The following is a 27,822-nucleotide window of genomic DNA, read 5'->3' on the forward strand; positions in this document are numbered from 1 at the left end:
TTTCCTTTCCCGTTCTATCTATATAATGACGCAATAGAATGAGCTCCAACGAACATTATTCTAGAGTCGCTCAATGTTCACAACGAATACTCGCAAAACTTCTCGATTCGATCGATCGGTTCGCTGTAAAAGGACGAGACGCGTAAACGTCCTGCTAAAGAACGAGCTGTTATCTTTCCAAGTCAAGTTCCATTACTGGACGTGACAAGAGGTCGCCGACTTGACGACACGATAAAATTGATGTCTGCTTCTATGCCGATATCAACAAAAAAAAACGCATGAGACGAAATATTATGTAACATTTGCTAATAATGAATCCATATCTTGGGCATATAAGAACCTTACGATTACAAAACCGGGCTCCCGTTTTAGCGATGCCGCGTAACGTATAGCGAGTTATTATAAATTTGAAGGATTCGGTGCAACACTATGTTTTAAACGGATTTTTCTAAAAAATTGAGAAAACTAATCTAAGGTAAATTTAAATTTAATGTATTCATCGAAAATTGAATACAAATTAATTGTCAATTTTAATCAATAAAGTAATTTTAATTTCTTCAATTTTGATTAATTTCTGAATTCGGTAGTTTTGTCAGTTTTAAGATTAATTTTCTCAGATTTTTTTAAGAAAGCATGTCAAATCATTGTTGTGTGTCGAGCCCTTAAATTCGAGAATAAAGAGATCCGACGAGAGTGCGCTTTAAGGCAACGGACGTGTCGCAAGCTTACGAAATGATTCGGCTTAAATGCATATCCTTCATCTCCTCCGTCACCTTTTCCTTCTCCTTCTCCTCCTCTTCGTGCACTGTTGCTCCTGCGTGTCGATTAATCCAGCCAGCCAGCTCGATTAATTGGTCGGCGCGGACGGACTGTGGACTTGGCCGTAAAATATACCGCGTGTAGGACGGCAAGCCGAGCAATCGGAACCCGCCCTTTCCGCTCCCGGCTCGTTCCCTACAATAATTATCATCCGGTAATTAGCGAAGCTTCGCAGTGTTCGTAAACTCCGAGGGATGGATTACGTTGTGTAAAATTAACTCTACGCAAACATCATCGTTTTTCTTCGAAAGAAGCGTAACAAGGTCGGCGATAAATAGATCAGTAGTGGAAGACTTAACTAGTCCGACGAGAACGTATAGTATTTGATCCGACGAAACAACGTATATGAAAAACTTTAGAAATTTAGAAAATAGAAAAAATATATTAGTTTTTTTTTTGTATATACTTTTTTCTGAATATCTAACTTTAGAGTATATTAATGATAAAGTAAAACTTTAATTAAGTTTAATGTGACGTGTGTGTGAAATTTGTAACTATATAGTTGTATTCGGACATAAAATGTTAAAAAAGATTATATAATTAAAATAAGATTTAAAATAAGATGTGAAGGAGAAAGAGAGAGCAGCATCGCATGAAATAATCTTAAAGTGAGTAATAACTCAGCAAATTCGATAACGACTAATAATCTTAAACATAAGTCTCTAAATATCGTTTTCTAATAATAAATATGTCAATGAAATTAGTTGAGAAAGTACATTCAATAAACACGAAGGATTCATCAAGCCCATTAGCCTCATTTTAATTTGCGCTCGATCGAACGAGAGGATCGATTCGCTTTTCGCGTGGAAGGCTTGAAAGCAGTTCTGAAAAGATCGCGTAGAGAAGGAAAAGAAGGAGATCGGGAAGCGCGAGCTTTTTCCGGAGGCTGTACGTTAGTCAAAGTGCCTGCGTTCACTGCCAATGATCCTGTATTCGTATTCATCGCGCCGATGCAGCACCTATCTCGTTATTTTCGGCTTACGCCCGCGTTGAATGGCTCCATCGATATACTCCCGGCGATATACACGTATGTATACGGATACGTAAAAGCGATCTCGTCTGAAAGGCGCGTTCCTATTTGCTACCACGCTTTCTGTGCTTACATATTATATCATTGTACATCAAGTAGAATATTTCCGTAAAGTAAGAGAGAAACGTCATTGATATATTAAGAGAAAAACAAATTAAAATTTGTTTTCTTAATAATTTACGGAATTTCACTATAGGCTAAATTTTTCTTCGCAGAATTTTAGTTACACTTCACGTCACGTCGTATGATACTCGCTTAAAAGAAATTCTCGTATTTAATATCTTTTAAAATTACAAAATTATTTCTTTCAATGACTTAGTAATTATTTTACGACACGCAACGCATTTTATAATCGATACATATTTAAATTCGTCCAATCCCTTAAATTCAGATTCGTATCCGCTCGCCTGGAAATAGTTGTCCGCCACAGTCGCGACGTTAATGTAAATTAGAAGAAAACGCACATACCGTGAATCGTCGTGTCGTCGGGCGTCGCGACGCCGACGGAAGTAGATACGCGCAAGCGTCGGCGCAAATCACGCCCCTTGGCCAAACGACGGGGTCCACCGGCAACCCCATTTCCGCGTTATTACAGCCTGGAGAAGATCCAGCCCCTTCCATCCCCGCGTCAGGATATCAAGGCAACCCTCCGCGCGTTTCCACTTAACACTCCGGTCGCGACTAATTACTCTAATTAATTGCAACTCCGATATTCTCGCCGGAACGCTTGATTTCCATGGTAGTTACTAATTAATTACTATTATATCGATAAAGCGCGTTTTACACAAGACGCGATGCTTCCGGACAATGCGTTCGAAGCTCTCGATTATTCATGCGAGAATAATTTATAAATATAATCCATGAGGCTTGCGAAAACACGCGATTTTCCGCAACATTGATCGGAGATAAGAGGAGAGGGAATCGCAAGGAATCCTCAATTATATCTCGGAAGGATATATTTCGTACGACGTTAATTGGAAATGTCAATCTCGAGTAGAAATTTCAGAAATTATTTTAACTACGCATTTTGAATCCGTTTTCAATTTATCATACGGTAATTTATATTTACGTTGATATTTATTATGAATTTCTATATGCTAACAATTGTGGAGAATTACTAGCATACTGATAAAAGTTCTACAGAACTGAATTAAAATGCGATATCAAATATTAGCGAAAAAATTATTTTACATTCTCTATAAATATGCTTTGCTTTAGAAAAAGGGAAAAGTTGACTTGAAAAAAAATAATTAAAATATTTTCGGAAAAGAGAGAACTCTCTTTATCAGTATTATATATATATTATGTGCTTATTCTATGCACAATTGCAGAGTTTATCAATACGACTCCTCTCCTTTTAAAAGTTTGTAAGTTTAAAAAATTCTTTAATTCATTTGTACACGAACAATTAACTGCTAATTCAACTTTATTGAAAATCAGTGTTTGAGGGGTGAAAATATAATTCTCGGTGATTCGATTCAACGTAAAAGAGAAAGTTTCTCTCGAGTTTTAAACGCTAATCTAAAAGCACGACAGATCTCGCGCTTACCCTTCAGAACATTGAGGTGTCGATAGTAAGTGTTGCCGTGCCAGCTCTCGGGACTTCTCGCCGGCGGCAATTCCGTCTTCACGTCACGTAGAGCCGCGGTTTCTTCGGCAATCTTTTCAGCCTCCCGTTCCTGCAACCATAAAATATTTCAACGTAATTAGCTTCTCCGAGTGAGAATAAACGAACAAAGTTACGCTTATATAAAATCCGAAACGCGCGCCGATTTCTTTAAACCAGATTCTGTATCCTCGTATATTTTTTTCTTTACTCGGTGAAATAAGACAGAAACATATCCTATAATATATTTTTAATATTAAAAAATGATATAGCGATTAAAGCAATAAAGTAATAATTCACAATTCTAAGGGCAATTATTTCCACTAGACTATCTCTTTACTTCAAGAGAGGACATTATTAAGTCGCAATCGTGACGCTCTCGCCATATAAGCCTTCATCGACCAATGAATATATATTTTTCATTCGACATTAAGGAGTCGGCGTCGACGTTTGGTCAGTCATAAGCGAGACCGCGGTAATAATATCGTCGCGAAAGTGCTCGCGTCTCGGAGAAACGGGAATCGTCATTTTTATTGTGGGGACAAGTAATGGCGAGGGTGGGTGTGGGGGGGGGGGAGTGGAACAGTCGGCAAACAGTCGCGATATGTCGCGTCTCCTTAACATAATGACAAGCGTGGAAATGGACGGACGATCCACCACCACTCATCCTGATCAACCACTTAGGTATGCAACGATGGCTTGCGCAAGCATGGAAACGGGGTGGGAGGGGGAGGGGGGGGCACAGAAGGCGGATCTACAATCGAAACGCGCGGCCAAAGCGGGACGCGCGCGTTGCTTTATTTAATGCTTCCATCGATAGCGATCGCCGAATTACTTAAATTAATTTCGCCGACATCACCGCTGCCGCCTCCGCGCACGCGGCAGCGGATCGATCGAGGTGAATTATTCACTCGACTCGGCCAGGGACGAAACGAGCAGCTCGCTACGCCTGCTTCGGCCTGCTTCGGCCGATTAAAAAGTCACGGAAACGCGCGCGTCCACCGTAATGTGTCCGAAGGAGGGAAGAGATTACCGGCCTCCGGGGAGCTCCCGGAAACACAACTTCAACCCCGGATACGAATGCTTTTACTAGAGCTAACGATATTCGGCTGTTGGAATATTCCGGATATTCCGAATGTTACCTGTGTACCCTTTACCAAAATATCAAATTCCCTACTTATGTTAAGCGAATAATTGATATCGTGTTATACACGTAATACACGTGAAAAATTAATAATTATGGTATAATTGTTAAATAGTTCGATGCACATTTATTTTTGATAAAACTGAATTAGTAGTTAATTGCTCGTGTATTAAATGAATCGAAGAATTTTTTAAACTTATAAATTCTTAAGGTGGTTTATCGTATCGATAAGCTCTGCTATTGTGCATGGAATAGGCACACATATATATGATATCTATGAAAAAGGAGAGTTCTTCCGAAGATATTTTAAAAAGATATTCTTTTTCAAGTCAATTTTTTTTTTTCTAAAGCAAAACATTTATAGAATGTAAAATAATTGTTTCGCTTAATTTTTTATATAATATTCCAATTCGGTTCTGTAAAATTTTATCAGTATGCTAATAACTTTCTACAATTGCAATATAGAAATTCATAATAAATACCAACATAAATATAAATTACCATGTGATAAATTAAAAACGTCGCGAATTCAAAATGCGTAGACGGAGTAATAAATATATAACGCAATTATTTATTTAACTTTGATGCTCAAAGCGAGCTCACTGTGAATCGCTGTTTGGGACGACTTGTCTATAAAGGATGTTATTTAAATATCAGCGTATATATCGCGGCTTACCGATTTTCTGCGTGTACACAGTGCGTGTATATTGATAGGCAGATAGGCGCGAAAAAAGGACGGAAATTGCACACAGCGAGAAGGAATATAACACGCGAGAATGCATTTTTAACGAGTAACATGTACCTTCTGCACAACTCGTTAGTCTAAACGCGGAATAGAAAGAAAACTCCTTGCCAGAGTGAAATTCATACAAGTTATATGTTTTACACGAGTTATGCGAGAAAATGGGACGACTTGTAATCACTTTACGTTCTCTAAGTACGAAGCGTACCGCAAGTTAATTACCTTAATTGTATAAGGCTGATGTTAGAGTGATAAAGTCACTTAAATGAACGTGACACACGGGACTGTAAATATTCGATAAAAATTGTGATATTACAATTGTAACATTATAATTCAGAATTAAATAATTCGACGATAAAACCATTGAATACTTCGAGAAAGTAAAATCGTTTCGGCAACAACGTGAATAAAAGAATACGAATTTGATTATTAATTATCGTTAATTAAAGAAGCAATCGCGAATTGAAAATAACTATCAACATCGCGTTGTTGAGGTTTCAATTATCGTGTAACTTTTACAGGCACAATTACTGAGCCGGCAAAATTCCCTTGGATTTTTTTACCGCTTCGTCGAGTCCCTCTCTCTCGCTTTCTCGCAAAAGTAAATGTAATCATCGTAGTTTCCGTCCGCGGTTACGTGATGTTATAATCGTCACGATGGTATAAATATTTCATATCGTGCCTGACGTACACATGGACGTTACGGGGTACAATCGGGACTTTTTAACTGCCGTTTCGAGGTTTCCTATCGCGACTCGTGCATCTCGGCGATTACTACCGCGTATAGTCGCACATGTGTGCGCGCGTTACGATTAGGGTATATTCACACATTAGAATAGCAGTCCTCAGTACGAAAGTCTGCAATTTGTTCATTTTTATCTTTCCGCTCACAATTTAGCAAGAAATTGCTTCTGAAAAGGCGAGATATTTATTTGAGAAAGATTTCTTTTACGTATTATATAATACAATATATATATATATATATATAGTTTTTTTATTTATATATTAATGCAAGTATGCAAAATTGATATTGATATAAAGATTAAAGAGAATACTCTCTAAATGAATGAATGTAGAGTTTAATTATTAAAAAAGTATAGTGGACTAAGTAAATTTTTTTTCCGCATGAATTAAGAGAGCCACACAATGACAACACTTTATATCGTATATGTAGATGATCCTTCAAGATAGCGAGGATTATATTGTACTTCCAACGTGTTATACGTAAGAGATATAATCGTCCTCTATAGATCTGCGTACGTGTATTTGTAAACATGGTTACGTTGAAAGAAGCTCTTCAATTGCATTTTAACGCGATGAAGTTTTGATTTAAAATTCCATCAAATTAAGTTAATCTACGAGAAGCGATGTTTGAAGCCTACCGTTTCGTGAACAGCGTAAAGAAAACTACCATTCGATAAAATCTATCCGCGGCAGAGCTTTTTAATTCGGCTTATCGTCGTGTAAAAATTAATTACGAGACGATTATGCTTCCCTTTCTCAATGGGCTATGTCTATCAAAAGCGCCGATAAAATTTTCATGCTGTTTGGGATTTCGTATAATTATGTTTTGTGTGTACGCGAGGAGAGAGGGGAGGGGGGGGGGGAGACTCACTCGCGAGGGGTAAAGAATGGGGCTCGAAAGGGGTCGGGCTGTCCATTGTGAAGTAATTCGATGAGGTAAAAACGTTACGGAGGGTGACTTTTGTTTGTGACAGACGCGTGATCCCGAAAAATACACTCTTTCTTGCAATATTATTTTTCGATCCAGCATCTCTTCCCCTTTATCCGTGAGAGCTTTATATCGAGTCTGGCAATAACTCCGCGTGCCGCATAATCGATTTAACATAATTATTGTCAAAAATTAACATTTGTAAATATTGTTAAGTGTATAATAAATTTTGAAATATTAAAAAATTTTTTTTTTCCTTTACACGCGTATTCTTGAGATCGTCAATCATTCAAAAATCTTCTCACTTTGTCGAATAAAATAATTAATTCGTGGAAGAATCTTTTTAAAAGGCCTGCTGTATCGATCAAATGCGTCGCTAAATGGGAGTAAATCGTTGAAACGTCATCGGGCAACACGATTATACCGCGAGAAAACGCTCGCCATAGAGCAGGTGGTCTTCACAATTTATATCTACGTATATCCTATGCAGTCGACGCGACCGCGTTATATATCCTTGGGGGTTGTCGGCACATATGTTCCTCGTAATATGCATGTAAACCTCCGTGTACACACACGCGGAGAACTCGTGCCCGTTCGGTGGCGAATCTGTTCTCGTAAAAGATCGATTCGCCACGCGATCAACTGCGATCTTAAGCCCGTATGCTCTAGAACGGATTAAAAGCGATGCAATGCGAGTCACGAGGAGACCAAAATTCATTGCAAGATTTACAAGCTCTTCTTTATATCCCCTTCACGACATAAAAAAATTAAGCGAGAGAGATATGCCTACCGCACGGAGGAGGCATCGTATTTGTGAAATGGAAAAAAGTTATAATTTTTTTTTTCGATGCGCGCTATCTCTGAAAAACTACTTAAAAAAAAAAAAAAAAAAAATCTTCGCTATAATAATTCGTTTTATTTTTAGCTGAAGAATAAATTATTTTGAAAGTAAGAAATTACGAAAAAGAAATTCACGTAATTTATTAGACTCACGAGATTGTGAAACTTTCGACCGTTGAAGCTATTTATATATCACGCTAAAGATTACGTGAAACGCGCGAAATAGTGTAACTCTCTTTTTTGCGTATGTATTTGCAGCGAGGTATTCCCTCAGGGTATCCTTCGGAAGACGGATTATCGAGGATAAAAAGGAGAGGCCAGTGGGAGAATTATGGAGAGAAAGCAGGACAGAACGCAGCGAATAGGACCGATCAAATTCGAGGCATGTAAGCCTCGTTATGTTATCCACCTTGTTATTATATAGCCGGCACGTGATGGGTACGAATGTTATCGTAGCTCACGTGAAAACGTGGAAATATCCCGGACGATGTACGTGTAACGGGAACATTGAATCAAGATAGAATACCAGGCGCGAAATCTACGGGAGACATCAAGTGGAACAGAGCAAAATTTATCGCGTTCTTTAGAATAAAAGACTTTTTTTTTTTTTTTTAACTTTGTACACATACTTACAGACGAAGATTATACAAAATATTACAGATGCAAGAATTATAGAGTAATCACAAGTTTACGAATAAATTATATAAATTTCGGATAAATGATAGAGAACTATCAATAAATAGTATAGGGGTATGCGATAGATAAATTGCGCCGATTTATAAATAAAAAATTTTAAAGAAAAATAAAATGTATATTATCATGTACATGCATTAAATAATACAAATATTATATTATTAAGGCAAGCAAAAATATATAAAGAGAAAGAGAAAAGGGGAGAGATTTAAATATTCAGGAGTACCAAATAGGAAACAGACACATATACAAAGCAAGAACGAAGAATATAACGGGGAAGAAGTCGGTTAGCTTAATGAGAAAGAAGGAAAATGCGGGAGATGTAGAGAAAATCTGTCTCTATACGCGCGCGAGAGAAGGAGAAAGAAGGAGAAACACCAGGAGACGGAGAGTTTTCCCGCTTGCGGATGAGTTCCGCGTTCTCCCATTTGTAACTCCGTTCACCCGGCAAAGTAGGTAGAAATCCTGCCCCGTCCCCCATCATCGGATGCCACCCCCGCGCTTATCTAGCGCGTCCGACCCCCGACCAGCGTGTTGCCGCTGCCGTCGCCGCCGCGCAGCATCCGGTACCATGGACCCAAAAGCCCGCCCGACCGACACGGCCGTCTGCCCATCCTCGCGTTATGGCGCGCTCGATTGTTTCCAGCCCCGTTGATCCAATAAAGGATTACGGCGAAACAATCGTAGTGTGCAGCGCGCGGACGGTAGCACCCTCTCCTCTCCTCTTCCTCTTCCCACGATAGTCCTCCCGGCTATACACGATGGCTTTTACGTTAACGGCGAAACTTTCGACTCGGCCGCGAACATCGGGACTATAGAAGTGACGCCTGAATACGATGTATTGCACTCGATACGACTGTTTTCTTTTTCTTTTTTTTTTACAATTATTGAATAGAAGAGAATATGAAAGACTCTTAGGTTTATAGAATTTAAATAATCCTACGATATTCTTATTTAGCGGGCCAAATATATTTCAATCGATGAATCTTTTACGAGAAGAATGATAATAATGAGAAAAGGGTTCAAATATTTTTAAAAAACTAAATTAATCGATTGAATGTATATAGCGAATATATCAGAAAAAAAATTTTTTTAATTTTTTAACTCGCCATCGTGACATATATAGAGCAGAAACGTGTTTATAAGGATGAATGTCGCGAAATTTCTGAACTCGTGAACCAAATCCGAGTAAAGAATACCACGGGGAAGGTGTACGAGGAGTACATAAATATGATCCCGGGACAAGGGATGAAGGAGCGAACGCATGTGCGTGAACGCGATTGTGAAGTCGAACGGATTGGAACGCGCGCGCACATGATGCGCGTGCAGTTAATACGGAATCGCGTTAGTCGAAATCGCTTCCGGTCGGACGGCCTCGCTCGAGTTTGCGGGCTGCCCTGGTATTATGTCGGCAAATTGATTATACTCTCGATAATGCCGGATTTGCCGCGGAAGAGCGTAATATGTCCGATGGGGTACGCGCGCGGGTGCGGCCCAAGAGTTACTCTCTCGCTCCCAATCCTCCGGGTATTATTGACGGTTCTTTTATCCTTTTTACGCGCCGATGCTGTCGAAATCGATGCGATTTCATAGCGAACCGATCACGAGCTTCCGTATCCTAATCCATTTATTTGTATTCCCGGTCGAACTGCTTGCTGCGTATAAATCCTTGCTTATAATTTTTTATACAAATGTTTCTAATTTCATGTATAAATTCTCTCGATATATCAATTCGCAGGATGTAAATATTGAATCTATTTTTAATCTCTCATGATCTGAACTTTTATTTTAAATATCAATATCGATAAAAAGAGTTTTATTAATTTTGAAGATGGGAATGTGCAATTTTTAATCTAATCTAACGCGCAAGAATAATTAGCACAGAAAAGTTTTGTCATATAAAATAAATTTGAGTGAATTATTAGAGAGATTCGAAAAAGAATGGATACTATAATAGAAATTAGAAAATCTTTTATGTATTTTATAGAATACTTTTATAGATACTTTAATAGAAATTAGAAAATTTCTAATTTCTATTAAAGTATCTATAAAAGTATCCATTCTTAAATAAAAATAGCTGAAAAGATAGTATCAATTGTTTTTGTTTTTTTTTTTCTAAAAAAAAATATATATCTCTCTCTCTCTCTTGTTCTCTAAAGTTTCAGGGGAGAAATAATCTTAACGTACAGATTCGAGGAAGGATGCGCAAAATGTTGACGTTCACTGCGGCGAAACATTATTTGCAGCTTCTCAATTTCGCGTGCGAGTTATAAAACAATTTTCGCGTAAGCTCCTACATTCAGGTGGCCATACTGTGAACACCGTAACGGCGTTAACGAGTTTCAATCCCGGGAGAGAAGGGGGAGGGGTGTTGCATCAGAATCCCGATACTTTTCACCTCGCATGACGGTCGCCATGGAAATTATTTTTTTCAATCGTTTAGCAAGTTTCGTCAAAACATATTGATTCTTGCTTTCTCGTGATGAAAAACGATGTTTATCTGATGTCGATCGGTAAATTTTGTGAAATCCTGATGACATAATCCTGACATTACTAGTCAAATATATAAAAATGTAACGATAACTCTTTCCTTCAGATTACAAAAATATAATAATTCTACAAATATTAAGCAAACATATATAAATATATATAATAGTTTATCTTAATTCATTGTTTTAAGCATTTATCGAAAAAAAGTACATTGTTTAAAAAAATACATTTTTATAATATAATATTTTTTTATAATACGCTTACATATTATTTAAATTATATTTTTATTTCTATTCTGTTGTATTTTCAGCGCGCTTAAAAAACTCATTCGTTAAGAGAACATATTTTATCGCCTCGATTGCAAGTCAAGCAAAGCTAATCTTAAAAGTTGGAGCAGCGCTGAAGTTCGGACAGAAGAGAGACGAGATGCGGGGGTGATAGCAGACGGCGGGAGTTGTATTGGATTTGAGGGTCCCGGGGCGGAGCTCTCTCTCCTTCTCTCTCTTTCTCTCTCTCTCTCTCTCTGGTCCTTACTAACGATTATAATTAAATCAACAGTCGCCGCCCTCGACTTCCATGGAGCGAACCTCCATTTCGGACCGTGATGTTGTATCTCTCTCAACGGCGCGGCGCGGCCGACGTTCCGGGGTGCAAATAGAATTAAGTAAGAGCCGGGGCCGGATTAAACGAAGGGAAGAATGGGACGACGTCGTGGAATTTTCAGCGTCCAGCGTCAATAAATTTTGGCAGCCGACATTGAGGTGCGCGAAACTGAAATGCGACCTTTCGAAGTATTGTATATCTCAAGTTAAACGGCTGACTATTATTTTCTGTCGTCTAACGTGAATTCTTGCCGTATACTATATTTATTTTGTAATGCGTCGATTAAATAATAAATTAAAGATTAATTATAAATTTACACATTCGCCAATCTACAACGATATATCCAGCGTGAGTTTATAATATTTCCTCTAAAAAAAAAAATCACGTTTTATATTTCTAAGATTAAAATTGATGTAATAGTTGCAATTAAATTTTACTTTTACATAATTAAAAATTGATTAAGGAGAAAGAAAGAAAAGATGTACAGATTGATTAATAATTTGCGATTTATCAATAACATAGCGTTACGAATATCATAGCCGCTTCGGTGAATCAGCGATACTATATTTACACGGTGAAATAATTTCTAAACCGACTAAATGTTACCAGGTTAAACTGTTTCTACGAAGATAGACGTGGATATATATCGTAATATATCATGGTATACGATAGTCGATTTAATCACAGAGCGTCCCGAAGGGCTCTAAAGATGTAAGGTCAGAGTTTGGCATTTCGATGCAGCGGGAGTAACTTTAGCTGTACTAACTGACTCTCAAAAATGCCAACTGGGGTTCCTTAATTAATGCGGACGGCGTAAAGGCAAAAATGTCAATCGTTCGCGCAGAGTGATGTAAATTAGGTCATCGTTATTATCGATTTATCATATCATTTTAATATCTTAGCAATTCTTATAAAATTATTATTAACTATATAAAATTTTTACCGTAAGATATATAATTATTGACAAACAAAAAGCTAATCTTTTCAGAATTAAAAGTGAAAGGTATACGGTTGATATATTAATAAGCCTTAATATATATTGATGAGAAAAATTAAATCGGAAAAAATATCGTATAAAAAAAATACATTATATATAATAAAAATATTCAATAAATTTGAAAAAATTTCTCTCAAAGTTTCTCTTGAAATTTATATATTGTATAATTTATAATTTGAAAAAATGTTTTTCAGAAAAGTTTTTGCGATTGTATTTCACGACGTTTACGATTCTTTCGGGAAAAGAGGATCGCGAAAAAAAAGGAAAGCGAAAGAAAAAGATTGTCACGTTCCGGAGAAGGGAAAAGAAGTAACGCGTACCTCTTCCGGAACCTATAATGACTCTCCAGACGGTCGAAGCGCAATTAAAAGTTGCGGTCGAAACTAACTAAACCAGCCGTAGTTTGATTTAAACGTTTCCGACCCCCGTTACGCTCCTACGTGACATTGCTTAATTGCATTTAAATGGATGGTGGATGAGATTCCGTGAGATTCCATCTCTGTTGCTTTCGAAACCCGGAAAGCCCGGCCGAAGGGAGTTCATCGACGCGATTCGGACTTTCAGTAATCACGATCGGGCAAAAGATCTTAATTGATCGACGGTGATTTACTCTTGCCTGCAAAGCGAGACTCCAGTTAAAATTACAGTAGAGAAAAGTATCGTTGCACTATAATGAATACGGAGATATTAACGTCTATGTATATCGATCTTCTAGACTTGAAAAATATTCTTTCGATGCCAATTGTTTAAACTAATTTTAATTTGAAAGAATATGACATTGATATCTACCAATAAATTTCGATTTATTTCGATAGAAATTTAAATCTTTTAATTGTTGAAAAGAGAAAGAGAGAGAGAGAGAGATAAAAATTATACGAATATGATGATTTTCTATAAATTTTTCAACGTACAGATATTAATCGCGAGTTTGCTATGAAATTTATAATAAATGAAATATCTCATATATACAATAAAAATTCAAAACCAAGTTCGCGAGCATATTTGCATTGAGAGACCCGGTATTTTTATAATTAACGATAGCCTGATTATCTTATTCAAAAGAAGAAGAAATAGCTTTGCTAGTTCTGGACATATATATATATATATATATACATATAGCAATGAGAGATTCACAGATGTTGTGCGAAAATGAAAATACCGTTCTCTTCCCGTCTCGTTCTCTCTCTCTCTCTCTCTCTCTCTCTCTCTCTCTCTCTCTCTCTCTCTCTCTCTCTCGGTCTAGCCAGCGAAGCGAGAAATAACTGCAAATAACGTTCGGGGATTACTCAGTTACCGCGATACACTTGTACTCCGGTACTCTCTGGGTTCTCTTCTATCGTGGCCCGTGTTGCAGTAACTGGGTTTCCACTTCCTATCTGATGTACAGTCGCTTACGCCTTTGTAACGAAAATCTCTCGTGTATGTACATGCTCGTCAGCCATGGCAAAGGGAGAAAGGGAGAGAGAGAGAGAGAGGAAGGGAGAGAGATAGAGAGAGGAAGAGAGAGATTCCGGACAAAATACACGTTCGTCCCACTCGACACGTTCACTGACAAGGGGGAATTGAAAAGCTGTCTGGCAATCCGGACGGCTTATCCTGGCCCATCCCCATCGTCTCTTCCGCTCCTTTTCTCTCTCCCTTTCTCTCTTTCTCTTCCCACAATCTATGTTCTACCCCCAACTGCAACCACTCGCTCCGGGAGAACGACCCTTTTGCTGGTCCCGTCTCGGTCTCTCTCTTAAGCGTGCATGACGACCGATTAACGTCTTCGAGTGCCGGTAAACTATACTAGGGTTGCTTCGCTAGTTATATTTTTTTAGAAGGATGAAAGATACGTTATTCGGTTATATCCCGCTCGAGAGCAGTATCCCGGTATTAACCCTATAATTCTAACTGTCCCGAGCGAAAAATGCGGGGGAATTTTTAATTGAGAGACTTGTGCGAAAAGGGAACAAATTCTGAAAAAGAAAAAAAGAAATTGGAAAAAAATTGCTCTCTACTTTGTTCGAGATCTTTTACGAATTTTACATTATTTTTTTAAATAAATTTTAAATTAAAATAACGTCGTACCGCATCTCGAAAGGAACCTCGAGCTAAGTTATCACTGGATTCGAAGGACAGAGTGATAACATAACGATCGTTATAGCGGGAGTAACGTTTTCGAATTATGACTTAAAAAAAAAAAAAAAAAAAAAAAATACTTAGATTAATTTCCCATTTCGAAAAGAAATTTGTCCCCGATTCTTCATGATATTTCCACATCATTTTCCTTTCGATACATGTAGTATCACGCGCGGAATCATTACATGGATATTTTACACAGTCGAAACGAAGCACAGCGACGCGGCAATTAACATCGAGGTCGTCGGTGAAATTTTCGACGGTGCTCGGGTTAATTATTCCGCGGCAATTTAGCTGACGGTAACGAGCCAACGCCGGCGCGACGGCGGCGGCGGCGGCGGCAATTGGGTGCCAGGCGGAATTATTGCAACAACGTGTCCCGCCCTGGCCATTTACATCGTAACAGGAACGTAATACTGCTCGACTCCGTCCCTAGAATTTGCTCTGCGGTCTGACTGCTCGTGCGCCGGTGTAGCGATATGGTGGCCCCCTGTCTAGCCCCCTTCCTTCCTCTCTCCCTCGCTCTTCATCTCCCCCATCTCCGTCAACATCAATCGCGATAATTATTGTGTCGGTAAATACTCGATGAACTAAAACGGCCGGCGATCAGCGAACGCACTTATGACAACGCGCGACACGATTAAATGAACGATATCATGTGTACATACGCGTCATGGTTTCCGATCAAACCAAACGCGTTCAACATTTTCGATGCGGTAACGATGATGTTAACGATGACGATGATGACGACGATGATGGCCAACATCAAAGAGAGGATCGTCAAGCACGCCATTGCAATTGCATCGATTCTGCGCTCGTCGTAAAGGCTATATAGGTACATACCCCACAATTCCGGATGATGTATACCGATTTGATATACGAATATGTTGTAGAAAGCTGATTTTAACCTGATGTCCAAATTTTTAATGGATGTGATAGAGAAAAATTGATTAGAAAGGCATTGTTTGTCACGACTTTACATAATACTCGATATAACAACTGTTCTAATAAAATCTCACATAAAAAATTTATTTTAATTTAGGAACAGATATATAATAAAGTTCTGATAAATTAATTATTAAATGTCGCAGATTTAATACATATATATAAAATAATAAAAAAAAAAAAAATTATTTTTATACATAAAAGCATTCTCTTTCTATTCAATTCGTTTAAATGATAGTTAAGGAAAGATAAATTATTTAAAATGAAAAGGAACGCCGAAAATCAGGCGGCTAGCCTAAATACATTATTTCATGTGTGCGGCAAACGATTTCTCTCGAGGGGAGGACTCGATTAAACGAGTGAGCGTCGGGTATGACGTTAATTCGATTAACTTTGCGGCGGCACCTTGTTTGCCATTGAGTGTCATGTTGCGGGGAAATATTTCGCTGGCCGTTTACGGGGGAGATATCCCATGGTCACGTATCGGGATGGGAGCGGTGTGGGGGAGGAAGTGCGGAACTACTTTCCTTACAACGCAAACATACTTCGTTATTAAACCGCGTAGACGTGTACCTTTATTCACTCACTGTCGAGTGAATAAGAGTTACGCCGTAATAAATTGCTTCTTTGGACGGAAGAATCGATGTTTTCGCTATGGAGACTGCTGAAGAAATTCTCCAAAAAAAAAAAAAAAAAAAAATTAAATAATTTTCATCAATGTAATATTAAATTTTTGAGTATCAAATGAATTTAACACTTTCTAAGGTTAACGTACATATGTTACCTCAAATTTCTGTACCAGAGAAAGAGATCTTTCATTTTTTTCTTCTCCGATAAAATTTTCCCCATTTTGGTTCTTATCTCAATTTCAAAATATTTCCTAGAATCTAATTATATCTTAATGCAGACGTGCTTTTAAGGGTAAAGCTAATAAATTTAGTAATCAATCTAAATTCATCATAACAAAACCGTAGTAAGAAATCGAAAAGTATATCCGAAAATTTCAAATGTAATCCTTTTCTTTTTATAAAAATTATGATTTTAACTTCAAAATTTAAATTTAAATTAGAATCTGATTGATACGCGTCTCCCTCAATGCAATCAATTTAAAGCGGATCATTGTTGATCGGATTTTGAACAGCTTCGAGACACTCCACGACGCGGTCTCAAGGAGTGATAGCGTTACATTGCACAGCCACGTGCCGGTCTGTCAAAACGCACGTGCGATCACTCGCAGAGCGGCGCGGTCGTATTATCGCCGGGCGATTACGCGAACACTCGACGATAAGCGGAAGAATCGTCGCCGCTGTAAATATGTCGTGCGTCCGTCTCGCCTAGCATGTGCATGCGGCGAATCCTTCCCCTTGTTCACGAAGACACGGCAAACACAATCACGCTAGCGTGACCGCGCTACGCACGCTACGATCGACTGCTGCACGCGATGTTCGTGCACACAAGCCTCAAGATGCAATCGCAGCAAATGTGATAAAATTCAAAGATTCGCAGACCTTTTTTCCCCGATTTTTCCTAATTACTCTATTTACTTTATTATTTTATTTACTCTCGTGCGATCGCGCAGATAGACTTTCGAAAACGGTCAAACTTACCGTTTCTCGGGGAGGACTCCAGCACTGCGGCGACGTACTCCGTCCACTGTGGCTACTCATGGCGGAATTCGAGGCCGAGTGAAGATTCTGAAGACTCGCGTTGAGCGGGGTCACCGGGTCGTCCTCCGTCGTCTCGATGTCGACCTCATCGTCGGAGTTATCCTCCTTCTGGCTGACGTCTGTTGGTCGCTCGGGGATGACCGCCGGCTCGACAATGGGTGGTCCGCGAATCACCGGACGGAATGCAGACTGATGTAAAGTTGGATTGACGGTTGTAATCAAAGGTTCCGTGGGACTGGAACCGCTTATGGGCGGCGGTAGCGGTCCTGCAAACCATGATCGTACGTTATCTAATTGAGATCGAGACGATTATTAGCCGTTGATTATGCAAGAGAATAGAGTAAATAGTCGTCGATTGGAAATGATGACAAGTTCTTAATGATTATAATTTTACGATACGGAGCGCTGCGTGTAAATGGAAAGCGTGATTAAGCGTGATTTTACATCTGATGAACATAAATTGATCATTAATATATTAATTATTGACGTAATGATTGTTAAAAATATTTTAATCGGTCAATAGATTAATAGCCAGCAAGATATAAAGATTAAAATTCAGCAAGAATATAATCCACAAAGTGAGAAAACAAAATGGTCATTTTTTTAAAAGATATTTACCTCTCTTATTTCTCTCTTATCTCTCTTATTTCTAGCGTTAGATTCGATAAATTTTTTAAAATAGATATTTCCGCGGTCGTCTTCAATTATTTAAAATTACTTTTTAATTATATTCTCCGTTTTACTTTTTACAAAATATGATTTACCGGGAAACAAGATGGGACTGCGCTTAGTCAACCAGGGCAGAGCATAGGGCGGGAAGGCGAACGGACTCGGTGTCTTAGCCGCGGCGGCCGCCGCCGCCTGCTGATGCCACATATAATCCATGACGAGATTACGGGACAGCGGTAGGGGTAGTTCCGGGAATGGCGGTACTCGGGGATGCGCCGGTGTCGGCACCAGGGTGGAAATCTGGACGGTTGAGTTCGGCGATGATCTGGGCTGCTTGGCTGGGCTCGGCGATTCCCGAGGGCCGTTCGCGTTGCCCAGTAGACGTTTCCTGGTGCCACCGTTGAACATCGCTTTGACATCTTCCCAGGCGTGGACCACCTCGTCTGGTGGGCTGCCGGACAGTTTCATGTGACGGCGCCAGGAGTTAAAGTTGGCCGCGTCCGGTTGCACGTACTTGTCGGACGGGCCGATACGGTGCGAGTGGAAGATGAATTTATTCGGCGAGAAAAACAGGCCGCAATACGTGCACTTGATGCACTTGGCGCGTGAGCTGTTGTAACGGGCGGGCAGAAATGCGCCGCGGCAGCCCCAGGCGCACTCGTGGTGAACGGAGAACGCGAAGTCCTCGGGTAATCTGTGTAAAACCCCCCCCCCGCCCCCGTATATAAATTTTTATATAATTATATATTGAATTAAGAATCGAACCGAAATCTCTATTCGTTCAATTTCGACTAACACCGGAGAAGTAGAACAAATATGTATTTTATAAGATTTCTCATTTTATCTTTCTTCCAAAGAGAAAGAAAGAGAGGAGAACGCAAGCAGATTTTCAAATCAAAATCATATCTGATTTAATTCCGAGCCGCTAGAATGCAAAAAACGTATCTAAATTAAAATTCCAATGACCTGGGGGGTGCGTTGTCGCCGAGGAAGGACTTGCAGAGTCGTTCCGCCTCTCTACGAGTGATCATGCCGCATCTACGCGAGGACACCGGCATCGCGCCGGCACGACGAAGTATCTCCAGCTGCACCGGCGTGCACTGCACGCAGGTGATACCCAACGCCACTCGGCGATTATGGATCTCGTTGTAGCTGAACTGCTTTAGCAGAGTATTGCTGATCTGTGCGAGACACAGCCTCTCCTGGCCCTCGATCACCAGCGACACAATGTGTATCCCATAAAGCGACACGGTACCCACCTGCAACTCCTATCGGTTTAGTTTTACCACGATGCCCCTCAGAATCGCTGCGCCGGTTTGATCTTTTATTTATTTATTTATTTATAATAGTTTCAATGAAAGATTTTCACGATACACGAAATTATTCTAATAGTGACAATCGATTTAACGCTAATCGAAATCGTATACATTTTTATCTGTCTCGCGAGGACATAAAAATCTAAAAGACACTTATATAGCAAAAACTCTCTCTAAATTAAAAAAAAAAAAATATATATATATATATATAATCTATATTAATTTACATAATTTAATTTACCTTAACCAGAATTTTTCAAAAATTGTATATTTATTTACTCTTTGTAAATATCTTTTTCGCTCAAGTTTATATCATTTAAAAGATTTCAATCCATTAATTCCGAGGCTTTGTGTTATCTCATGTCTGCGCTTACCTGATTCTGTTTTGGATGGGATTGCGGTTGCGGTGACTGTGCCGATTTTTGCGAAGATGTCAGCGGCGGCATCGACAGCACTGCCGGCCCATCCATTCTGAAAAAGAGATTATCGCCAAAATACTGAGGGAATATATGAATAAAGTTATCCACAATCTTGTTTTAATATTAATACCTAAATATTTAAATCAGATCAAAGTATATAAATTGACATTGGAAAAAATTTATATATTAAAAAACATAGAGTATACCTATCTATTTATTAACTTATGTTTATAAAAGCGTGTATTTAGATATTATATGCAAAATATCTAACAATCGCTTTAATTATCAAGATATACTTGTAACGGTAAATTTTCAAAAATTCCAAAAATATATAATATTTAATTAAATATTCGTGAAGTGTGAAAACCCCGTCTCACAATTACAGTTATTATGCTCTGATAAATGTACATTTTGTTTCAAAATTACATATTCTGCCTTCAGTTTTTCATGCATTTAAAAATAATTGCTGCCATTGTCGTCGTTTTTATTGCTCCCAAAATTGATTGTTTTAACAATGTTTGAAAAATTGTTCGTAATTTTGTCGCTGTCTTTATCGCATTATTCGGATCCCGAGCCTATTCGGCCTAATGGAAAATGAATCATCGATGCGACGCGCCAATAATTCGCCTCTCGACGTAGTTTTTATCATCATCGACGAGATTGATTATAATCTCTGATATTTTACGGTCGCGCTAATAAATTTCGCGTTTTCCACTCGCACATGATAAAAAACATCCTCCTCTCCTCCCGTATCTCTTCTACCCTCTCGTTGTAATTATATTTATTACACTTTATCGATCAGCGTTCTCTTTCGCTCTTTCGCTCTCTCTCTCTCTCTCTCTCTTTCTCTCCCTCTCTCCCTCTCTCCCTCCTGCTTCGATGTGCCGCCACGTTCGGTGGATGCATTCAGCTCAATTAAATCGCGGGCCCTCCTCGTTTTTGCTCTATCCCGACCGATTGCCGCGCGATCGCCGGCCAATTAAATCGCGAACGATAACGCGACTTTTCATAACGTAAGCGGTAACGCGCGCTGCTCTCAGACCTCCATTTATATTCGATCTTTTTTGACAAAAGGATAAAGCTCTCTTTTTCCAATAATATTTTTACAAAAGCGAATATGGAAACAATGATAAAACGGCATTATAAATGGGATTTGCAAACTAAAGCTAGCTTCGCAAATTAATTTTTTACAGAACATTCAATATGCGCGTATGTGCGGTATATTTATATTAATTCTGATTTAAAAAATCTAAATGAAAATTGCTAGTTGTTTTGCCAATTGGCTGATAAACAAACAAATCGTTGCTGATTTCAATTGCGTAATAATATATTTCATACATTGTTTCTTACACGTTATATTTATTATCTTGATACTTGACTGAGATCTGTTGGACTCCCTATTGATGCCAGATTGGGAAAAACACGCGTGCCGATTGAAAGGTGTGATTAAGTTGTTTTCGTCGTCCTTGTCGTCGTCGTCGTCGTCGCTCGAAAGGCCTTCCTTAATTATCAGACGGTGATTAAGCAAATCCAAAGACCCGCTGAAATTAAACTCGCGCGATCAAAGCGCTGGTCGCTGGTCGCGTATTCTCTCTTTCTCTCTCTTTCTCGAATCACGGAATAGAATTAAGGATGGTTAAATTCTTTTTCTCTCGCTTAACCTTCTTTCCGGCTTCTTTCCGTAATCGGTAATTGGTTGATTCGTTAATCGCGTCGAGAAAAACAATGTTACAGCGCTGCTCTCTTGACTTAGTTCTTTGAACAAAAAAAAAAAGGATCGAGGAATTAAAAAGTATGGAGAAAATTTTTTTTAATTATAAACATCTGTTTTTAAAGAAATTAGCTTTGTTTTAAAGATGAAAGAATTTTTCTTTCTAATTTCTTCATACTTCATAATTACGTTTAATACCTTCTCAACGTGACGATATCTCATTGAATACCGTATTCGCGGCAGGCGAATGAAGAGGTTTTGCGAAAAAATAATTTAGTAGCAAACCATCAATCGGTACGTCTCCGTAAATTTTTTTTCCACCAGTCAAAGTGGCAAGGAATTTGTGAAGAGAGGAATATGAGCGAGAAGCCTTTCTCAATGAAAACGATTCGCCAGGTTACATGGAGTAGACTTCCTTTCGCGGGGACCGTCGGATGAGGAAGAAAAAAAAAAAAAAAAAAGAAAAACGTAATGCTAAAGGCGAAAATGAGAGTCGGCTCCGCGAATCGGGTTCTTTATCCTCTTAGCGGAGACGGAAAAGAAGAGATCGAAAAATTCCAAGTGTCCGTAATAAGTGACTGAAGATTTCTTCGTTAATGTTTAAGTTAATGCGACAAGGATTTTCGAGAGAGAATTTTTGAAAAACGAAATTTTTCACCGATAAAGAGATCGACAGGAAAGACAGAAGAGAAAATTATTTTTTCGACAAGAGCTTTGTAATAAATTTTTCCTCAAATATATTTTAAAAAGTCAGCTTCTTCTAGATATAGAAACAAAAGATAGAAAAAGGTATACGTATGGATAAATACATGCGACATATAAAAATGATTCCGCAAATAGACATTAATTAAATTCTCTTGAATATTTGGAAAAGAATTTGTGTGAAATCTTTAGATAATATGCACAACGTTGAACGCGCAATTATTATTAAAAAAAAAAAAAAACAATTCTCGACATAGCAAGATATTTTTTCATTAAAAGATTGACGTAGAGTTAGAGTGGACATACGACAAATAAATCACTAGAAGAGAATTCCGGTATATATATCTCTCTATCAAATAACGTGACACAAAATTCTGGTCGCTACCACACAAACGATACAGTTATACATAACCGAGTTAATAATATATTGCACACATAAGACAACAGAGACGCGGAAAACGGGGAGGGCAAAAGAATCGGGAAGGTGGTTCGAGAGAGGGGAAGGAAGAGGGGGGGGAGAGAGAATGCATCATGGAACAGGTACGCGCCGATTAGGAAGAGAGATCAAAACGATCGGGCGAGGAGAGGAGGACGAGGGGGAGGGGGAGGACCACGCGAGATCGGGGCCAACCCCCGGTGTTGATTTTAATTGAAAACGCCTCCGTGGAGAAAGTAGCGCGCGCACACGTATATGTATTACGTGCACGGGTACGTGTGTACGAGCACAGATACCGATGCAACCACCCCCCGACGCTCGGAGGCAGCGCGAGAGCGCCAGCGCCCCGACAAACGTCCCCGGGGAACCGTGGTACAAGGGGGTAATTCAATTTGACACCCCCACCCACGCTTAAACAAGGCAGCACCCATCCGAGCGTTCTCCCTCTCCTCCTCCTCCTCCTCCTCCTCCTCCTCTTCCTCTTTCTCTCTCTCCCCCTTATTCGTACCGTGCAAATTAAATTCTCATCCACCGTGAAACAATGTCGGTACCCGACCCGGAACCACCTCCCCCCCCTTCTCCCCTCTCCCCTCATCCTCCCGTCGTCCGTCCATCGCGAATTTCCCCGTTTCCCTCCGTTCCCTTTACAACCCGCGCTTCGACGAACCTCGCGGATTCCGTTGGTTAGCGGTCGGACGGATCGGACTCGAATCGACCGCATTAATTACTCGCTACTTACAATTATAGCGCAGACCGAATAGAACGAACGGTCGATCGCTGCAATGATCGCGAGATACTCGTCCGACTTAGCGAAAGGTGCTCAACTGTCATCCACGTTAGGAATGACATTCCAACATAAGCTTCAAGATCCGTTGATTATCATTTATGATGATTCATAGAATTGTACGTTTAATAGTGGCTCTTTTTAGCTCATGTATTAATAAAATATCTTTCGATATAAAACTTTCTAGTGTATGGAAAAAGATGAATTATAAACATTCGGCTTTTTTACAATTGGAGATGCGGATGATGACAGTTAAATATGGTATCAGTTACACTTTTATTTTAACGTAAATTTAATCTAATTTTAAATTTGATAATCAAGTTTAATCGTCAAGAAATTCAGATGGGACGCATATAAATTTACGAAAATAATTTTCAATTAATCTAAAGTGCACTTTAATTCGAGAAGATCTAATGATTAAAAATTAATCGCCGAGGTGCACCATAAACCCGGTTATCGTCATAATCATCGAGATGCGACAAAGTTCAGGGAAATGTCGCGAGATTATATGGGATTGCATCGACGCCGGAGATTGCGCGGGATAGGAATAGACGAGAGGGGAACGAGAAGTCGCGACGGCGCTCTCTCAGGATTACGTACCCGCGGGCTCGCGGATTATTTAAATGCAAACACAATGTTGTACCGGGGCGTATTGTTCCCCTCTCGGTTATTTTACAATTCAATCTGCGATCCCGGGGCTCTCTCTCTCTCTCTCTCTCTCTCCGCCGACGAAACGCGGCCGGGGAGACGACGGGAGAGACTCACTCGCTCGCTCATTCGTTCATTGTAACATTGTTAAATCTCTGTCCTTCCATTATGACTATCTCTCTTGTCCCTTACCAGACCTCTCTCTCAATCCCCAAAGCCCCCTCGCGCGAAGAACGCGGGCGTTCTCCTTTCGATTCAACTTCTTCATCTCGCGTTAGAAAACCTCATTTTTTTTCTCACTCCTTCTCTCTATCTCTTTATTTTCCTCTCTCCCTATCTTTCGGTAATTGTACGCGTCTCGCAGATTCTTCGCATAATTTACGAGCGGCTGTCTTCCCTCGCTTTCCCTCGCAGCCTCCGCTGCTATCACGTCAGCGGACATGTAAATCGGAACAGCTGGTGTATAATCCTGTCGGACCACGAAGCGCGAACGCGCGATGTAATCAGTATTAATACGTCGACGTCATCGCGTCGCTCAGTCGCCAATATTTGATTGCGCTTGACACCCGCAATTAATCCTCGTCGATCTGGTCTCGTCGAGTTTAATTTCCACTCCCAATTAGACCGATTACGCGAAAATCAATCTCGTAATTAAATATCTCTATTAAATCCGAGTAAATGTCAATCTATTTCTAAAAATTAGATAGAAATTATATTACGATTATGAATCAATAAATCCTCCGATATTTACAATATTATATCAGATATATGAAATACGATATTAAATACAATGACGGTAGTAATGACGCGTCCACCTTGCTTTTATATTAATTTATATATAACATCGTTAATTCTTAATGCTTCTCTCGCGGCGAAGTGTATCCAGCTTTGTCAATAGCATACGATAATCCTTTGGCCTTTGTATCTGTATGCGGGTTAAAATATTATCATCTAAAGTGGCATCAGAGGCAAACATAACAGCCGCGGGCTGCTGTTCGGAGTCTGTCAAGAGGATCAGGAGATTAAATATGCCATTCGGATAATAATTTTAATAACCGTAATGTGCTCTCTATGATCGTCATAAGTATTTAGCTCACAACTTGGGAGTCTTTTTACTTCATAAGCTCGGTATATTTTTACAATTGCGATTTATATATCGAGTTGCATTCTCGGGAAGGAAAGAGGGAACGAGGATCGCGTTTATATTTCACGATTCAAAGATTACGCAGATGATAAGCCGACATGATTTATTCCGTGTTACATGTAACTTTATAGATCTATTGCTAAAAATAAGAAAAAAATATGAAAAGATGTAAAAAGAAATAAAATTTGCCAAACGAACGGAACATTTTTTTAAAAAACCTAATTATTTAGAAAAATATATCTTGTTAAAAATTTCTCAAATATTGAGCAACAATATAATCAGTAAAACGAAGCTTTAAATTCAGTATATTTATAATAGCGTATATTTATAAGATAAAAAGATTTCATTTATTTTCGACCTTTTCAGGAAAGAAGGGAGAAACTGCAAAAAGATACTTATAAAAAAATGTTTAAAAAATAATTAAAAGGAATCCAATTTCTAGAATAATTATGTCGTTTTAGTATATTTGAAAGGTGTTAGTTTAATCATCATCATTCGTTTAAATTCATCAGATTCGTTTAAAGCTTGAAGTTTGCCATTTTCCAAAGTTCTTGCTTAAGAAAAACTTTAAGCCTGTCGGGCGACAAGACATAAATTGTGCGCGTGTAGCCAACCAAAAAATTAGGCGAGACACGTCTTTTCGATCCGGAAACTTTTAGAAACTCGTCGACCGCACCTGAGTGCACCCCAACTAATTAATATATTAATTCAATCCCAACGAAATATTTCCTACGCTGTTAATTATGCATTATTAGCTATTGCAACCACATACTCTCTATTCGTGTTCTTTTATCTTATATATCTCCTTTTGGGAAAATCTGTCTGCAATGAATAACTTGGTACTTTTCTTTAATATTATACAAATGAAAGGATTATACTAATGAAACTCATAATTCGTGGATTAAATGGTGCATTTAATGGTAAATGTACGGTGAAATATACGATAAAAAATACGGTGAATATCCAATTAATATCTATCTAATTAAGATAGCTTAGTCCATGTTAATAGTTAGACATACATATATATATATAATGTAGTCGTTTTATTTTTACAGATTTTTTCCAATTGAAACGTAATAAAACGTCTACACAGGTTGTCGCTTCAGATATTTTTCGTAGGAGGCAAATCAGCAGCGGCTAATCCCAAGCACAAACAGTTTATGGCGTTTGTTCGCTCGGCACTCCTACCCTACGCGACGACCCCGCGTATTCTCACGGGACCAGTTTGCTCGGAACCCGTGAATCGACTATCAATCTATTTAGCAATGTCCGAAGGGGGCTCTCTTTACGACACTGATTCCCTTCAAAAGCTCGGCGAAACTCGTTAGAATTATTCTCAAGCTTCAATATAGCATATATACTTTAACAACGGCGATTACAATATGTAATAAGCTTGTTCATCTTATTGTATTTTCTTACATCTTATTCATTCGAAGTGAAATAATATTTATTTATAATTAGAGTGGAAGAAAAACATTGTAAGGAGAAAATAGCTAAAATACAACTAAAAAAAAATTGCAAGATGGTGTAGAAAATAACTAACAATAAAAAGAACATGTAATAGGAAGTCATGATATAAAAATATATAAAGATATTCAAAGATTTCTAATCACGGAATGCAAATCAGTACGTACCTGAAGATGCAGTACAGACGCCAACAGTCGGAAACGACGACTGTCACAATTCGCAGTTCACAATTTGAATCACGATCGCCAGGCGATGATCAACGTCCAAGCTGATTTTCTTCTCCAAGAAATTCTCCTTCAGCTTTCTTTCTTCGATTGCAGCACCCAACGATTTTTTTTTTTTTCAGATATGACTGCCACTCGTTTCCTCAGTTACATCGAAGACTTTTTTCAATTATGAAAAAGTAAAGACTCGTCCCTTTTCTACTGTAACAACGATTATTTTTTCCATCTAGGACAAGGCTTCATTCTCCTTTTCACGACAAGGACTCGCTTCTTCAACACCAATGATGAGTAGTTGAATCGCTTCTCCCGCTCCTTCAATTATACAGCGTCTAAACTATCTTAATTACGATACAGCAATTAAACCTCCGCGTCCCGACGGGGTAATACTTGTTTCGTACCACCGTGGCCGACTACAGGACGCGTTCAGAAACAGGTTTACTCGCAAGCGAGCTCGACCGTCCACCGCGCACGGGGTGCGTGTCCGACCGTGTTGCTCGTCATCCTCTTTCTCTCCGAACGGCACCCCCGCGGCGAGCGAGAGCGCTAAATCGGGACTCGGATGGTGAAGAACCGCCCCCGAGTGTTCCACCCCCGTGACAACCAACCCCATGCCGGCGAAGGCGGAGCTTCCTGGTCCTCTCCGGGGGTGGCTCACCTCAGGGGTAACTACAAACACGTACTTACCGAACGTTATTATTATACCCGCACTCGACCCACGCGCGCGCGAGAGCACACAAACGGGGATGAAAGAGAGAGGAAGAGAGCAAGGGAAAGAGAAGATGATAGGGCGCGCGTATACGTTCGGACTTATGACAAATTACAAAGTGTTTTAGTCTTATACGCGTTTAGTAAAGATTAAACGACAAAAAAACTTGTTTCAAATTTGTATCATTAACATTTTGCAAAATATTTTTATTTTATATATATATATAT

General features: G+C 39.1%; 1 protein-coding gene across 2 annotated transcripts; it reads right to left on the bottom strand.

Annotated features, from left to right (window-relative positions):
- Positions 1 to 588: 588 nt before the first annotated feature.
- Fuss (SKI family transcriptional corepressor fussel) lies at positions 589 to 27,596 on the bottom strand. 2 transcript variants are annotated; one of them, XM_070302784.1, is made up of 7 exons: positions 26,833 to 27,596; positions 19,729 to 19,825; positions 19,005 to 19,306; positions 18,134 to 18,732; positions 17,310 to 17,635; positions 3,399 to 3,528; positions 589 to 954 (listed from the first exon to the last, which is right to left on the bottom strand). In XM_070302784.1, the coding sequence occupies exons 2-7, from the start codon at positions 19,822 to 19,824 to the stop codon at positions 848 to 850; spliced, it is 1,560 nt and encodes a 519-aa protein (XP_070158885.1). In that variant the 5' UTR covers position 19,825; positions 26,833 to 27,596; the 3' UTR covers positions 589 to 847. The 2 variants fall into 2 exon arrangements, with proteins under 2 accessions (XP_070158885.1, XP_070158886.1); XM_070302785.1 differs by lacking the exon at positions 26,833 to 27,596 and adding an exon at positions 21,124 to 21,499 and having other exon boundaries at positions 19,005 to 19,297.
- Positions 27,597 to 27,822: the final 226 nt, after the last annotated feature.

Source organism: Polyergus mexicanus, unplaced genomic scaffold (assembly GCF_030449975.1).
Source record: "Polyergus mexicanus isolate NDT 795.1 unplaced genomic scaffold, iyPolMexi1.0 SCAF_10, whole genome shotgun sequence".
In the NCBI taxonomy this organism is placed as follows: domain Eukaryota; kingdom Metazoa; phylum Arthropoda; class Insecta; order Hymenoptera; family Formicidae; genus Polyergus; species Polyergus mexicanus.